The sequence below is a fragment of the Antechinus flavipes genome, chromosome 4 (assembly GCF_016432865.1).
Source record: "Antechinus flavipes isolate AdamAnt ecotype Samford, QLD, Australia chromosome 4, AdamAnt_v2, whole genome shotgun sequence".
Lineage (NCBI taxonomy): Eukaryota > Metazoa > Chordata > Mammalia > Dasyuromorphia > Dasyuridae > Antechinus > Antechinus flavipes.
The window spans coordinates 471,741,414-471,758,823 of NC_067401.1; the positions used below are offsets into that span (position 1 = coordinate 471,741,414).

At 43.8% G+C, this 17,410-nt stretch overlaps 1 protein-coding gene across 1 annotated transcript in view; it reads left to right on the forward strand.

Moving 5' to 3' along the window:
- Window positions 1-17,410, forward strand: part of USP24 (ubiquitin specific peptidase 24) — a 148,056-nt gene that overhangs the window by 104,536 nt on the left and 26,110 nt on the right. The window contains exons 40-53 of the mRNA XM_051999605.1: window positions 729-920; window positions 1,478-1,595; window positions 4,514-4,658; window positions 5,379-5,498; window positions 7,260-7,385; window positions 8,122-8,220; window positions 9,334-9,416; window positions 11,650-11,791; window positions 12,196-12,315; window positions 13,134-13,354; window positions 13,654-13,778; window positions 14,416-14,557; window positions 15,370-15,520; window positions 16,131-16,226. Coding sequence (XP_051855565.1) covers window positions 729-920; window positions 1,478-1,595; window positions 4,514-4,658; window positions 5,379-5,498; window positions 7,260-7,385; window positions 8,122-8,220; window positions 9,334-9,416; window positions 11,650-11,791; window positions 12,196-12,315; window positions 13,134-13,354; window positions 13,654-13,778; window positions 14,416-14,557; window positions 15,370-15,520; window positions 16,131-16,226 — 1,880 coding nt within the window. The remainder of the gene's footprint in view (window positions 1-728; window positions 921-1,477; window positions 1,596-4,513; window positions 4,659-5,378; window positions 5,499-7,259; window positions 7,386-8,121; window positions 8,221-9,333; window positions 9,417-11,649; window positions 11,792-12,195; window positions 12,316-13,133; window positions 13,355-13,653; window positions 13,779-14,415; window positions 14,558-15,369; window positions 15,521-16,130; window positions 16,227-17,410) is intronic.

Sequence of the window (17,410 nt, forward strand, 5' to 3'; positions counted from 1 at the left end):
GAGATAAAACTAACTCTTTGTGCCACCTTAGAGATGAGTTTGTTAATGTCTCTAAATCACCTCAAGAGTTGTCTGTAAAACCTTGAAATTACTGTGTCCACGGCATCTCAAATTATCAGTATCATTTGGGGTTCTGCTGGTCTCTCTGCAGAGGCTTGGAACCTCTCTACGACCAAAAGACCCTGACAGCAAAGCACATAGGCATTGATTAATGTATGGTACAATTTGCGAATCATATATCTTTAAAAAGGTTTATGATGTGACTTACGGGTTCTCCCTTACGATCTTATTTCTGCTATTGTTACTTTATTCTATGCTACTTATAAACTTACTACACTGACCAGAGAGAGGGGAAAATGGTAGTCAAAGGGATCAGAATAAGAGATATTTTTAAAACACATTGGAAGGGATAGAAGGACAAGGAAGACATAGATTGTCATTACACTAATATTCAGGCTTGCAATAAGAAGGTTTTATTCTAGGGTGCTGACATTAGGAATAGGAAGAAGGGCATAAATTAGAAGAGAGAATGCTAAAGAAATTATAGAAATTCACCACTGGCTAAATTTGGTGAGAAGAGGCGATTGGAAGATGACTCCAGATAGCAATGCCTTTGGCAGAGGTGGAGCACTCTGAAAAGAGGGGCTGCTCTGTTGGAGAAGTTCTGCAAGTTCAAGGTGCCGTCAGATCATGAGATCTTACTTTCTGCCTTTGTTTTCCCTTTCTAGCTTCAGAAATGGATCAGTTAAAGATCAGCCCAGCTGCCATGCTAGAGGATGAAATTACTTGGCTAGATAATTTTGAGCCTAATCGTACAGCTGAATGTGAAACCAGTGAAGCAGACAACATTTTGTTAGCTGGACATTTAAGACTCATCAAGACCCTCCTTTCACTCTGTGGAGCAGAGAAAGAAATGCTTGGTAATTATTACATGATCCTACTCTTCTCCAATTATTAATATAGGTTAGGGTATTATTTTGGAAATATAAACTGAATGGCTGGTGAATAGCCCAATGAAAATTGGTGCTTTAAGCTGCAGGAAATCGGCTAGATCTTTTAGTGCAGATCAGTTTAAAATTTGGTATATCGCATGTTCTTTGTGGTTGGTTACTATAAAAATGGCAGAAAAAAATAGAATCGACTTTTCCTTTGGTGTATTTACTAGACAACCAAACGGGGCTAGTCAGCAGCTCAAAGGTCACTTTGCTAGGTTTAACCTGGGAAATGGGAAAGTGGAAGAGCTGAACTCCCGCTTCCTTTCACATCTCATAGCCCATGACTGGGTTCACAAGGTACTGAAGAGGTGGTATGTTTCGCTCTAAGTAGAACCTGGCAATAGTATTTCATTCTTACTTAGCATCTTTGCTTTGAGGAATGTGAGGGAGAAGTTTGAGAGTCTTTCTTTCTTCTTTTTTTTTAAACTAATTTCAGAGGCTTCTCTTTGGTCGTCACTTGCAAATAATGTGCTCTCTTCCAGGGTCGTCACTTATCAAACCATTGTTGGATGACTTCCTTTTCCGGGCTTCCAGGATTATTTTAAACAGTCATTCTCCAGTTGGCAGTGCTGCCATCAGTCAGCAGGATTTTCATCCAAAGTATGGAAAGTGCACGTTGTGTTCAGTTGGTAAAAATTCTAACTTGGAACTTTTGTCCCCAGTGTGATAAACTTTTGGGTAGAACTATTTGCACGTGTGAATGCATGATATCTTTGTCTGTGCGGTCCCGTGATCCATTGCATAGGAAGCCAAAGAAATCACACTAAACTTATTTGTTATTTATGCCTCAAGAGGTCCTTCGCTACCTATCAAAAAATAAAATGTTTAATAGGGGTGTCAGGCAGCAATTAGCTTTTTTAAAATTAAACGCCATCTCTTTTGGGTATACAGCTAGATCCTGATTTAGTTTTAATAATGAATCCTTGAAGTAGTCACATTATTCTTATTAATACTGTATATTTCCATTGGGTTGAAACGTGTTAATATTTCAAGTAGTGTAAATTCAAATACATGTGACTACTTCATTCCTTTTTAAAAGCACTAATCATGTGTCATTTATCCATTATCACTGAAAAGTGAGATTTCCCCCAAAAGTTTATTTTGCTCATAAGTGCAAATTAGCTCTTTCACCTTAAAAAAACTTTTTATCATATCTATTTTGGTGACTCTAAGATATTATATATTTCCTTGCATCTTAATCAGAAGGTTCAATAAAACAAAAATTAGTATTTCCTTTTTTCATGTGAGAAAATTAAAAATACTATAGAGAGGTAAATACTCCCATTTTGACTTAAAAATTGGTCTCTTGGAGCCTAAACCACAAGATTCAGAAGGTAAAAGTCTTCCTTTCATAGGGTAGTTAAAGAGATAAAATGCTGGAGGACCACTTGTCACTAACATGGCAGGGGGGCTCTTAGTTAGGAAGTTAGATTAGATGCATCCTCTGAAGCACCCTCTGTCACCGGGTCTAAATAATTAAATAGCATATTACGGATTCAGGGGAAATTCACGTCTAAGCTGTTTAGGCACATTTTCCTTTATTGATCTTATATTTTTATGAAGTCCGGACCTTGATTTTACAAAGGTAACGCGTCTGCTATGGACTGGTGAAATATGTAGACGATAGCCTTCTGTATGTTAGCCACATTAAGCAATTAAGGAAGTTTTTTATCTGCTCACCAGCTATGAATCATTAGGATATAGATCTCGGAGAAAAGCTAAAATAGAATAGGTCATGTTTATCTCTGAAGAGCACTAGAGCACATCTGTAACAATCAGTGATTCTGTGAGATAACATGGCAAAGTGGATGGATTCAGATCCCACCTTGGGAGCTTGCTGGCCATGTGTCTCCAGGCAAGCTTTCTCAGGCTGGAGTTTCCTACTCTGTAAAAATGGGTATAACAAGGGTCCCTGTCTCTCAGAATTGTTTTGTGCATCAGAGGGGATAAATTAGGTAAAGCTTTTTTAGATCTTAAAGTCCTCCTGAAATGTGAGCTATTATTATCAGTGTGGTACAAGGATTGTTCCAGTGACCTGTCTGTAAGTCATTCTCTCCTCAGTCATAGTAACCTCCCTTGACCTAGCCACAAGGTTTAGAAGGATACACTATTTTGTGTACACAACCATAGCAGATAGTAAGATCAAAAAGAAAGAAGAAATTCAAATTATTTGCTCACTCCCAAAGAGTAGAATTCCCAGTGAATAGTAAAGAAATAGAGAATAGATAAAAATCCAGTATTTGAGAGTAGATTTTTGTCTCCATGACCTTGGACAACAAATGCTGACTTTTCTAAACTCATTTTCCTTAATTAAAAAAATAAACTCTTAGAACCCTTTCCCCTTCAAGTCTAGGAACTTCTGAGCCTGTGGGTGAGTTGTGTGCACCCTGGATTGAATAACTCTGCTGTCCAGTTAGACATTCTGTCTTCTAGCTCAGTTTCCCTTTGAGACCAGAACTCTTGTGAATAAATGGAGATTTTTCTGTTGTCGTCATCATTGTTGTCTTTTTTTTTTTTTTTTTTGGCGGGGGGGGGGGGGTAACATTCAGAAAATTAATTAATGACCTTGTATTTCGAATTGAATGAACTATCTAAAGTATTAAGAAAATGTGACATCTCATTTCTAAATTTGCTTCTTCTACTTATTTTGTAAGATTAAAGTATCAGAGCACTGGCAGCTAACTGGAACTACCTTGCTTTTAATAGTACAGGATTTGTTCACTTAACACACTTTTCGAGACCTTAGAAGGTTCCCTCAGTTTTCCTTCAGCCCTCATTGATCTTTTCTCTTAGAAAGCAAGTACAGGCTGATACTGTCAGTGATAAACTATTATGATCTTGTTGGGTGACTTGAGAAATGTTCACAATTTCTTGTGATATAACAACTTTCCAAGGAAGCTTTTTTATGGACGCTCCAAAATTAGATTTTGTTAATCAGGATGTTACTGTTTCCCCTTTGGATCCCATGCATTCAATTTTATAACCATTTCTCATGTGCCCACTGCCTACTTTGGTTTCAGTAATTTGGAAATTACTTTTCCAATACAGTCTTTGCTGTCTTAGGATAATACAGTCCTTGCTGTCTTAGAGTATATTACTAACATTCAGTCATGCGATATTTTCTTGAAAATTTTAACTGCTATGCTTTATGTTTCAAAGGTCCATTTAATTTTTAAAAGAATATTTAGCTGATCCTGGGGATGGTCAGGCTAATCTGAGCTTCTTGAGCTCAGGAGTTCTGAGTTGTAGTAGGCCTAGCTGATGAGGGGACCACACTTAGTTGGACATTAATATATTGAGTTCCCCTAGGTCTAAGATCCACCAGGTTGCATCAGGAGAGTCAAGCTAGCCCAGGTCAGAAACAGCAAGTCACAAGCTTCCATGGAATCCCTCTACTTCCAGCCTGGGTGAAATGAGGAGATTCAATTTTTTTTTTTTTAATATTTAAAGAATATTTAAGTAGATCATTTGTTCTTGAAAGAGACCACTAGTCTTTTCTTTTTTTTTCTTTTTTTAAGATGTAGTACTGTGAACAGTCGGTTAGCAGCCTATGAAGTTCTGGTGATGTTGGCTGATAGCTCACCCTCCAATCTTCAAATTATTACAAAAGAGCTGCTTTCTATGCACCATCAACCTGATCCTGCTCTCACCAAGGAATTTGATGTGAGTATCTGTGTGGTGCATTTCATGCTAATTTGCCATGAAATGTGGGCTTATAAATACGAAATTCTGCTGCTGTTGCAAGGTAGCTGGGTGGCCACAGAGTGGACGGCAGAGCCCTGGGCCTGAGGTCAGGAAGACCCATGTTCACATTCTACCTTTGGCACTAATTAACTATGTGATGTTAGGCACGTCATTTAACTTCTGTCTCCCCACCTATAAAATAGGAATAATAACAATACTTTCCTTGCAGGATTATTACAAGATCCAACTGAGGTAAAACTTGTAAAGCACTTAGTGTTAGGTAAATGGTTATTCCCTCTCATCTCCCTAACCATCCACCCCATATTAAAGCAAACATTTAAAATGAGAATCCAGTGTATTTGTCTGTAAATTTAGCTTTGTCCTTTCCGGAAGACTTCTCCTCCAGCAGTTGTTGTAATAGCGTCTGTAATGGTCCTTTTAGAGAAATGCAGAACTACCAGCAATTCTGTTTAAGTGATGTTTGGGGTTTATCATTCGGGAGTTGGGGAAACAACAGTGATTCATATTTCCTGGACACTTGACAGTTTTCAAGGCTCTTTACTCAACAGACGATGGGTGTGGGCAAGTTAAGGATTGTCACTCCCATTTCCTAGGTGACAAGCTCTGAAATGGATCTTTAGGTGCTATTAAAAAGCGGCTGCTGACGTCCTCTGCGCGCTCTCTCTCTCTTCCCCCCAGTATCTTCCCCCAGTGGACAGCCGCTCCCTCTCAGGATTCGTGGGGCTCAAGAATGGGGGCGCCACCTGCTACATGAATGCAGTCTTCCAGCAGCTCTATATGCAGCCCGGCCTCCCTGAGGTAATTCCCCTCTCCCCCCATTCGTTTTTACTCTTGACGTGTTGACTGAAAACAATTCTATATTTGAAGAGGGGAGAGTAGCCATACTAATAAGTTATGACTAATTTCCAGACAGTAGTTCAGAATTGCAGAGTCTTTGCCCGTTTTTATGCGTCTAGTTCCCTTTTCTGTTGCCGTATGTGCTGCCTGAATGGCAGATGCTCCGTGCAGTCAGCTCTTAATTCCATCCCATGACCACAAACTTGAAAAAAAATCCTGCCCTGTAATCGTAAGTCTCTGGAATTCTCATTGATAGAACTTTTCTATTTTAAAAGCACTTAAATACATGTGGAGCTGGAAAGGTGCTTAGGGGTCCGCGAGCCCAAACCTCAGATTAGCAAACATCAGCGCTGGCGTTGAGCTCAGGGCCCACCCTGTTGCCCACTCCCAGAGCAGATGCTGGTGTGTGTGCCGGTACTGTTCTTAATGTTATCTGTTAACCTTCATTACAGCTCCCTAATTACCACTCTCCATCCTGCTTATGTCTGTTACCTTAACTTGTATTCACTGAGAGACGCATAAAGCCAGCCATGGCCATTTGGCAGATCAGGGAAGCAGGGCCTAGAGAGGCTAAAGACTAAGTGGGTGGAGCGCGCCCCGACTCCAGGGGAGGGAGGCTTTGTTCTGACCAAGTGTGGGCTCGGAGACGCGGGCGTTAGCCATGGTGCCCCCAGAGGAATCGGCACCGGCCACGGGGACCTACTGAGAGTCCTGGTGAACGCTCTCGGTCCCCTCCCAGAGAGTGGGCCAGGAGAGGCCTGGCTAAATGCCGAGAGAGGTCTTCACAGACTGCACCTGAATCTGATAACAAAGCCTTGCATTTGGGTACAAAATAAAAATACTAAACTCCGCAACCCTAAGCTGGGGGAGCCATTGAGAGACAGCAGTCGTGCTGAAAAAGATCTGGGGGTTTTAATGCACTGTTAACGTACATTAACTCCGTAAGTTAACAGTGTGATGTGGGAGCCCCAAAATGTGACCATCTTGGCTGCATCAGGAGACAGAGCTTTCAGGAACAGTGCGGACTTGGATCCCCTGCCTCTGCCCTTGTGAGGCAGTCTGGCGTGTCAGGTGCACCAAGGTGTTCTTGCAGGAGTGAGGGAAGAGCCCAAAGTCCATGACCCAGCAGTCATTTGAAGGACCTGCATGCTTAGCCTCAAAACAAAGTGGCACAAACGGGCGTGATCATGGTCTTCAAGTATTTGGGGGAGAAGAGAGACTCGGCCTCTTGTTGGCTGTAGGTGAGAGAACCAGGGACTCTTAGCACAAGCTGCAGGGTCAGTTGAAGGACAGACGCCAGGAAAAGCTGGATGCTGATGAGAGGGTACTTGGCTCCCTTGGGGTGGAAATCCCCAAGCACAGGTCTCAGGAGTCCCTTTCAACCTTCCATTCCTGTGTCAGAAGTGAACTACAGTACAAGCACATTTTTTAGGATGCTCTTTTTAAGTCATAAGAAAGATCCAAAATTAGGGGCAACCAAGGGTCAGTGTTACCACCCACAATTCCCAGGGGACTCATGAAGAAAGAGGCAGCTCCCTGCCTCCTAGTGGAGGTAAAGGGCTCGGAGTGTCCAGGAAGGAGCTTGCTTTGACTCTGTGTGTTTGCCATAGGGCTTTAAGGGTGGAAGATAGGAGAGCGGGAAAGAGAAGTGGATTTTTGAATAATTGAAGAAACAATTTTTTAAAAGATCAATATATTTAACTTAATATTTTCCTTGTTAAGTCTTTACTTTCCGTTGATGACGATATGGACAATCCAGATGATAGCGTGTTCTATCAAGTCCAGTCCCTCTTTGGGCATTTGATGGAAAGCAAGCTGCAATACTATGTGCCTGAGAATTTTTGGAAGGTATTTCTCTGAAATTATTTATTTTTCTTCCTAAATGTGCAGTGGGGGTGGCCTTTAATATGCTAGATCATAATCCCAGCCAGCAATCTTACCAGAACTAGACTGGCTGCTCCTAAAAAGATTGGCTTGAGCAATTGGATCCACTGTTGGGGACTTTTTTCCTTCCGGGAATCAGTGTGTGGAAGGGAACACTTCATATTGATTCATATAGGCCTCATGGTCCCTGAGCTGTTTTACTTTGCGCCATGGATTTACTTTGTTGTGGTTCTCTTTCCCCTAAGTCTGCTCCAGTTTCTCTAGATACTTAGAACACAACTTTCTGTTCTTTAAGAAGGTTCAGGTCCTGTGTAATTGTATGAAACCCCTGTTTCTTCCTTTGTGGTGAGTGCAGCTGATGAACAGTGCAGGACTGCAGATTTGGGCCTTTGCCTTCACAGAGACATCCGTGTCTATAGTTGAACGTTTCATCCCTTGGCCAGCCATCCCACCACTTTGCTGGTCCCTCTCATAAGGAGCCTGGCAGCATGTACCAGTGGGCTCTTTTCAGAAGGGCCTCCTTGCTGCTGCTTAATCATCGTATGATCACTTGGGATGGTTTGATCCTTTTCTGCAGGAGTCATTCATTCATAACCATTTGCTTATTTTATGTTTATAAACCAAAGGATAGATAAGCAGAAAGTTAAATTTCTAAGCAATCTTTTTTTTTTTCCTTAACCTGTCTAATGTTTTAAAATAGATTTTCAAGATGTGGAACAAAGAGCTTTATGTTCGAGAGCAACAGGATGCATATGAATTCTTTACTAGCCTCATCGATCAGATGGATGAATACCTCAAGGTAATAAAAGCTTTCAAAGAACTTATTACAAGTACTATGTGAACCTAAATTTGGGAGAGTAAGTAGAGTGTTTTCAGAAAAGCACTAGACTTAGAGGTGGTTGTCATCTATGTCCCATTGCTAACCGTTGCTATCTCTGAGGCTAGGAGTCTGTCAGTACCTGTTCTGAATCTTGGCTTCCTCATCTATAAAATGGGTAATGCTGGACACTTTAGGTTCCAGGCTGTTCCTTAGATTGAGTGGATATGTCTGGTAGGTGATATGTGCTGGTTCAGCTGCTATTAGTACTGACAACAAATGTAGTGCTCAAAGGGGTCTTGGAGATAAATCTACTTCCACCCCAAATGACCTTGCAAGAGCACACGCTCTCGCAATGTGTGTCTGTCTGTCTCTCTCTCTCTCTCTCTCTCTCTCTCTCTCTCTTGTTGAATTTTCCCCTTTCAACTGATTTCATCATATTGATCCAAATGGAAGATGGACCCCTAAAATGTGTTTTTATTTTTAAGGAAAAAAATGAGTAATTATAAACTGAAGAACAGCACCTGCTATGTGTTAGTACTAAAATTACATATACTCAGACCAAAAGAGTATTAATTCAAAATTATGCATTCATAATTTCTCTTCTCCCTGCTTAACAATCTGAGTTAGACAGAAGCATAGACGTTTTTAATCCACTTCCCTTCCTAATTCAGGAATCCCTTCCCTAACATCCTTGAGAAGGCCTCCCCCTCTCCCCTCCCCTTTGAGTACTTTCTGTGACAAGGAAATAATTCTGTTATGAGATTCTTCATTTCAGTTCTGGAAAATTCTTAAAAGTTTTGTACAAAAGTATAAAAAATCCTGACTCAAAAGAATATGGCCCAGGTCTACACCTCTGGTGATCCAGTGATCATAGGCAGAGCATTAGAGGAGGTTGGCAGGGGGGGTCCAGCTCAATCTCCATTTCCTTTCATCTCCAAACTTCTATAGTGTAGGCTAACTGCTTTGTAGTCATAACACGGGGTTTGTACGTGGAAAGTTATTTGATAACTCAAGAACATGTTTTGTTTTAGCAGAGCCAAGTTTAAGTTCAGGGAACATAAGTACTCTTTTAACTTTTGATATTTTCAACAGAAAATTGGTCGAGATCAGATATTTAAGAATACTTTCCAGGGAATCTACTCTGATCAGAAGATATGTAAGGACTGTCCTCACAGGTTAGTGGAATTCATAACTTATCCCGTACTCCCAAGATTTCACTGCATTGACACATTTCTAATGATGCTTTTAGAATTCGCTCTCTTTCTTTCTCTCTTTTTTTTAAAGATTTTAATTATAATGGTTTTAAGAATACGGACTTACCAAGAAATTGTGGTGCTATTTGTCAAGTCACTTAGACTTTGTCTGCCTTCATTTCCCTAACTCTGAAATGGAGGTAATACTAGTACCTCCTTCCACGGGTTGTTGTACAAAGCAAATGACATGATACTTATAAAGTGGTTGGTATATAATAGGTATTTAATAAAGATTTGTTCCTTGTCCCTTTTCCTATGTTACAGTATATTTTAAAACAATGTGTTTTCTCATCTTTTTATTTAGCATCAGCAATTTGGAATAAATTGGAAAGGGATAAGAAATACTCTTTAAAATTATTTCCCCACACTTTATACTCTAGGAAAATGCAGTTTGTGATCAGATCTAGGAATTATGACTTTTCATGACTGACTTCTTTCTTGATGCAGCATCTGAGTTAGAGAAGAGCGCCAAGGGTGCTTTGTTGTACCCCCCCAGTGGTCAACCCAGCGTTCTGTTGCTGGAGAGCTGTTCATGTTCAGATTGTTTCCCCGACAGCCAGGCCAAGCCTGTTCCTTGCAGCTTCCTTCTCTTGCTCCTATCTCTGCCTCTGGGGCCAGAGCGAACACACCTGAGCCTTTTACATGACAGTGTTCCAGAAAAATAGATGCTGTTGCCATGTTGTCCCTTGACCTTCTTATTTCCAAGAGAAAAATTGCCTTTTCCACCAGGCTCCTTCTAGGTGGCTTGACCTAAGGGCCCTCTCCACCCTAGTGGTGTCTTCCCTAAAATGTGGTTCCCGACCGACACAATCTCAAATTTAGGTCAAGGGAGAGAACAGGTGGTTCTGAGCATTGTCTCATCGGCATTTTAGCTTTGGGCCCTTGTGGTAGATAACACACTGTTGACTCAGAGTCAAGATGGGCCCTTTCTCAGGTGACCTCCTGAGGGAATCAATCCTCCCTCAGCTTGTGTTTTTGGAGTTGCTTTTACATTTACAGTTTTATACTTAATGAGGATAAAAGTAATTTCTATTCTAATCCAATCCAAGATCCAATAAAACGTTCTTGCCCAGGGAGCGGGCTGGAGAAGCCGTGTTTTCTGTCTTCCAGTGTTTGAGGAGCCGTTGGAAGGAGAGATGGAGAGTATTTAGTAGGCCCCAGAGGAGGTGGGGCCAGTTGGCAGAGGTGCCAGTAGAGGGTTGATGAGTGTCTGCTGTGGGAATTGGTGGTTTCCTCCCTGTCTCAGAAGCCTCCAAGAGGCCAGACGACCACTTATCAGTCTTATTGTAAAGGAGTGATTCCTGCTCATTACAGCATAGATTTGAGGAGAAGGCCTCTCTAGTCCTTTCCCACAGGGATCTCCATCTGTCCACGGCCTAGCTCTTGGTCATCTGCAGAGTTGGTAGGTATCCTGTCCATGACTTGATCCAAGTCATGGCTAGAAGTTGAGGCGCACAGGACCAGACTGGGGATCCCTGGCTCCCAGAGGCCATTCTTTGGGTGGGTCCTGAGCCTGGCCCAGAGTTTGCACTGAGACTGGATCCCGAGCTGGGAGGAGTCCCAGAAGCCCTGCTGTCCAGGCCCTTTGTTTTTATATGACAAGGGGAGGTTCAGGAGGCCCAGGGTCACACAGCTGTGACATCAGCGGTGAGATTTGAATCCAGGTCCTTCTCAGATCTTGTCCATTTCTGTTATTTGGAGTCTTTGATTTTTTGAAAGTTGATATTAGCCAAATAGTACCACTCTTGATGAGGCCTCAGGGACTCACTGAGAAGCTGATCGACAGTCCTTTTCTGATCACTGACCGTCTTTTTGATAAAATATTCTAGAACTTGCAGGAGTCAGAGTCCAGAAGACAGACCATCCTCACCCTCTGCCAAAGCTGCCGCCATCCCCAGCTGCACACCACTTTGGGGGGTCACTGCCAGAGCCTCAGCAGCTACGTTTCCCAGAGGTTTCAGGGGCCTAGCTCTACTTTTTCTCATACAAGTCTGCTGTCTTAGAGTTTCCTAATAATCGAGGGTTTCGGTTCTCTGTCGGCCCGGTGTGTTCTGCCCCTTCTGGCCTCTGAGCCACCCTAGCCCACCGAGAGGCCCTTGGCAGTCTCCTCTTCCCCAGAGGAGCTTGCAAAACTCCCCCTCCCTCTCTGTTCCAGGTATGAGCGAGAAGAAGCTTTCATGGCGCTCAATCTCGGTGTTACTTCTTGTCAGAGTCTGGAGATTTCTTTGGACCAGTTTGTTAGAGGTGAAGTTCTAGAGGGGAGTAATGCCTATTACTGTGAAAAGTGTAAAGAAAAGGTATTGTATTTATGAACCCTCCGTGTCTGTGTGGTGTTAGCAAACGGGCTCCCCGCTAATCTTGACTTGGCTTCTGGTCACCTTAATTCCTGCCCTTCCCTTCCCCGACAGAATTGGCGAGGGGGCGTGGTACATCTCCCTCCCTATCAGGTAGAGAGCCCCGGCTCTTCCAGAAGGGGGGAGGGTCTGGAGGGTCTCAGATTTAGGGCCAGAAGGGAGCTCTACAAAGCTGCCTCCTTAAGCTCCAGAGAAAAGGGACTGCAGTGAGCGGCAGGATCCAGGCTCAGAACCCCACGTAGTGCGCTTTCTATACTCTGCTTAGAGATGCGTGGATTTGGGTTAATCTACATAGTTATTCCTGAAGCTTCCTTAGTAAAGGTAACTGGTTTTTACCTTTCTTGCAGAGAACGACAGTGAAAAGGACATGCATTAAGTCCTTGCCCAGCGTCTTGGTGATTCACCTGATGAGATTTGGATTTGATTGGGAGAGTGGACGCTCTATTAAATATGATGAACAAATAAGGGTAACCAGATTACTGTTACTTAGATTTCCCTTTTTGATTTTTTAAAATTACTCCCTTGAAGAGCTCTGCTTTGCTACATTCTCAAAGAGCCCACAGTCCTAGAAAGGCATGGAAAGGAATTTTGTTAAGCCAGTTGCATTATATGCTAACAGACTCCAAATTCAGACTCTTGGGAATGCTTTTTCAAACTTTTTAAGTGGCTGGAATTTTGTGTGGCAACAACTTGCACTGTAATAATCCTCTGGTGCCTCGTGGACCTGGACTGTGCGTGGGGGGTGGCAGCAGACCGTGTGCTCGGCCTCGGGCCTGTGGCTTTGTCAGTCCTGGCAGCTCCTGAAGTCGGGGAGCAGGGGTTGTTGGCAGCATTGGCAATGGGTGGGGGAGGGGATTGCAGCTTAATGCCTGCCATTTTACCCAGGAGAACCTACAGGATGAGAGAGGGGAGTAAGGGATAGATGTGGGCTTGGCGAGTCCAGACTTCTGTCTTCTAGACTTTGCTGCTTCTTGTACTCGCTATGTGGGTTTTTTAAGCTTTTTGTTCTCCAAACATACGCATAGAAATTTTTTAACATTAGCCCTTGCATAACCTTGTGTTTCAGATTCCCCCCTCCTCCTCCTTCCCCCCCCTGCCCCAATGGCAAGCAATCCAATATATGTTATGCATGTTAAAATATGTTAAATCCAATATGTGTAAACACATTTATACCGTTCTTTTGTTGCACAAGAAAAATCAGATCAAAAAGAAAGAAAATGAGTAAGAAAACAAAATTCTGCATTACTTTTTCAATGTGAATCTGGTCTCTTTTGCTTTTGGACAGTTCCCCTGGATGTTAAACATGGAGCCTTACACGGTTTCAGGAATGGCTCGCCAGGACTCATCTTGTGATGTTGGTGAAAATGGTCGGCATGTGGACCAGGGCTCTGGAGGGTCCCCACGGAAGAAAGTGGCCCCCACTGAAAACTATGAGCTCGTCGGTGTGATTGTGCACAGTGGCCAGGCCCATGCAGGCCACTATTACTCCTTTATCAAGGACAGGAGGTAAAGAAAGAGCCAGGACTCCCTTAGGCTGCCCCTTCTTCATCCATCTGCTCTCTGTTTTCATTTCCTTCACACTGTGACCCTTCTATCAGATCACAGGCTTCTGCTTTCTAGCTTTTAAAGGGCTTTACAATTTGCACAGATTTTCTGATCACACTATCAAGATAGTTTAAGTCAGTTTTGTTAATTCTTTTTAACATGTCTGTCTTGTTCTTCAGCTGCTCTGCACATATTTGCCTTATATGTCATCTTGCTGAAAATGGTATATATAATGCCCACTTCTTGTCTTTGGACTTTAGGGGATGTGGAAAAGGAAAATGGTATAAGTTTAACGACACTGTGGTGGAAGAGTTTGATTTAAACGATGAGACCTTGGAGTACGAATGTTTTGGTGGCGAGTACAGGCCAAAAGTCTATGATCAGTGTAAGTATTTGCAAACATTTCATCTTCGGTGTCATTACTCATAAGCCCATAGAGCCACACTACATTTCTTTCTCGCGACAGTGTGTGCCCGATGCCAGCTTCAGTGCTAGGACTGATCAGGGTGACTTTGGGGAGAGCTCTGTGCACCGTGCAAGGCACTTGTACATACATGTTGGTGTTTAACAGAAAGCTGTCAGTCTCCTCAATCACGGGCCAAGGGCTAACTGCCCACCCAGACTGAAACTGCTTCCCCCTTGTTCCCTGCTATTTGGTAGCCCAGGGAGCCTTTTTTCTAGCCTTTGCCGCTCTGTCAGTTACCACTGTTCAGCTGATGGGCAACGGCACAGCTTCCTTACAGCAGGACTGGGGAGCCTGTGGGCCTCCGGAGTGGTGGCCGGGCCTCTCCTGCCGTCTCAGAGCCAGCCAGAAAAGTGGGCCTATGTCACAGAGGGAAACTAAGCAGGAGTATGGAGCCTCGCTGCCCCTGAAATGGGGCCTTTTCCCTCCTCTTCCTCATATCTGGTGACCAGTGATGTCACTGCTCCTCCTCCCACACACACATAGACATTACAGTTGGTGTGTTAAAATAGCAACTTGCATTTTCCAATTATTTTTTTCTTAATTCTTTGTCCCAAAGCAAATCCATACCCTGATGTACGCCGACGATACTGGAATGCTTATATGCTCTTCTACCAGAGGGTGTCTGACCAGAACTCCCCGGTGCTGCCAAAGAAAAGCCGAGTCAGCGTGGTGCGCCAGGAGGCCGAAGACCTCTCCCTGTAAGCTCCTGCCCCGGGTGGTTCCCTCCCGTCGGTGTGCCTCGCAAGGCCCCGATAGTCACACTCTGTACCTAAGACCACCAGGAGAGTAAAGGCAGGCTTCTCATTGGTTGATCCAATTAAGGTTTGCTGTAAAGTTCCATCAGGACTTTTTAACAGAAAAAGAATATGTCCAATTTTAACTTCCTGCTTCTGAACTATTTGGTGATTTGGAGACCTGACCTTTGCATGTGAGTGAGCTCCCGCACACGGCTGGTGACCCAGACCCATTAGAGCTGCCACACCTGTGTTTTCAACAAAGCCGTTGTCTGTCTGCAGTCCAGCTCGTGCTCACTGCTCTGGCAGCTGGCCTGCTGAGCTGCGCCTCCGCCCCCCGGAGCTTGGGCTCAGAACTTGGTGTAGGCCCTGCCAAAGCTTGCCCTCTTCTGCACACTTCCATAGTCCTTCCCGGCCCCCGCCAGGTGAGGGGAAGGCCCTGGGGGAGAAAGTTCCAGGAGACTGGTGGGAGCTTCCATCCTGAGAGATTACAGACAGTCAGAAAAGAGCCTTCCTGAGAAATCCACTCTGTGTCCCAAGGACGGGGCTCGTACGAGGTGGAGAGCAGGCGCTCTCGTGGGCATCCAGTCTGATTCTCCTTGGTACAGGCCACGGGAGAAGCTGGAGACAAAGGTCCCGCTCCCAGGAGGGCGTTATGTATGGACATAGGGAGAGAAGGAACTCGGGAGAGATCGTAAAAGACCTTTCTAGCACAGAGACCACACTTAGGGCCCTGCTGGAGACCTCATCGCCATGGCGTTCTCTCTCTCTTTTAGATCAGCTCCGTCTTCACCAGAGATTTCACCACAGTCATCTCCTCGGCCCCACAGACCCAACAATGACCGTCTCTCTATTTTAACCAAGCTGGTTAGAAAAGGGGAGAAAAAGGGACTCTTTGTGGAAAAAATGCCGGTGAGGATATACCAGGTGAGTATGTAACACCTGACCTGAGAATGAAAGCCTCCCACAACCATGTGAAGATTCAGGATGGAGCTAGGGTTCGAATCTTGCTTCTGACACTTTAAATCAATGAGCCCTTGTTAAGTGCCACCTGTCTCATTTCCTCTGGATGGTGGGTGGCCCCATACAGGTCTGATCTGGTCACCTCGTCTGTAAAGTGTCAATCCTCGTACTCAAGGTCCCGCACTCTTAAAACTGTCTGTGAGCTGCCCTTAGATCCATCCATTCTGATAGAATTCTAGGATTTGAGCCTCTGGTTTATTCTTTTGTACTGGACTTAGGTCACAAACTTGTGGACAGGATGCCCATACCTTGTGTCCTGCATGTGATTATTTGTGACAAGTGGAAAGAAAAGGAGAAATAGATGTCCCAAAGAGCCCCGTGTATGCTCTCCCCTTTTCAAGCTTTAATCCAAAAGAGGTGACACAGCATTTAGAAACACAAGACAGTTTGACCCAAGATTTCATTTCATATCATGAATCATTTTGACACCTTTCTTTCATCTCAGAACCGCTTCTTAAGAAGTCTTCGATTTGTAACCTTGTTTATTAAAATAACTAAAATTTTCTCTTTGTAGATGGTGAGAGATGAGAACCTGAAGTTCATGAAGAATAGAGATGTCTACAGTAGTGACTATTTCAGTTTTGTCCTGTCTTTAGCCTCACTGAATGCTGTAAGTAGCTGTCGGGGGTTGTTGGGATGATGTGAGGAGAAAGCCGAGGAGAGAGTGGGAGCCAGTGCACGGCACCCCATCCTTGTGCCCAAATTAGATGCGTGCTTGCTCTGACTGCCTCCGTGGTGTGGGGCGGGGTCCAGCCCAGGACAGCTGTGCATGGGGACAGAAGCCAACCAGATTCTGACTTTTCTACCCCTCGGAGAAAGGAGTCTTTGCTTTTGTCCCTTCTATGGAAGTTTTGGCTTTTTTAGCTGTTTCTTAATCTCTGTGACCCCTTTGGGACTTTCTTGGCAGAGATACTGGCAGGGATGGCCATTTCCTTCTCTCTAGCTCATTTGACAGATGAGGAAACTGAGGCACACAGGGTTAAAAGGGCTTGCCCAGGGTCACACAGCTAGTAAGTGTCTGAGGCCTGTGGCAGATAAAAGAGGAAACGACTGAAAAAAAACAAAGGTTTGATCTTCTGAGCACATCAGTTTATTAAGCAGTGCGTGCCAACTGGGAGCTTCTCGTCTTAGGCCTGGGCTCTAGATACAGAAGGAGACAGACTTTTATATCTTAAAAACGAGTAATCAAATAAGGCCAGTTAATTAAAAGGAAACAATACAGCATTGAGTAATCTGGTTTTTGATTGGATGAAAGATGAGAGACTTTTCTAAGTTGGAAAGGGGAGAGCTAACAGGTGCAGTTTCCTGATTCAGAAAAGAAGGGTTTGGGTATTTGGGGGAGAAATATCTGAACAATCATGGGAACGTGCAAAGCATGATCAGTCAGGATGAGGCCAGTTTTCAGATAAGGGTGGCTTAAGATATCTGATTGTGAGAAACCTCCTCCTTCCATCTTTGGGTCTGAGTTTCTGTTCAGCAAAACCCCAGCCTGAGGTGAGGAGTCTCTGAGCACTGAGAAGAGCTGGCCAAGTTTCCCAGTCTTTTAGGGCTAGATTCAAACAATATAGTAAGGTTTTCTCTCAGTTCCCACAATGGAATAAAGTTTTCTCATGAGACACAATTTGGACTAGACCCATAATTGAGTAGAGAGGAAGTTTGGATTGAGTCATGAGGTAGAGTCGGTGGGTTCACTCATGAGCCACAATGAACACTGGAACTCGGGTCTTACTGATTCAGTGAACCTTTATCTAGCCCCTTTGTGACTGTCCCTTTATATCGTCTAAGGAGCTCTTT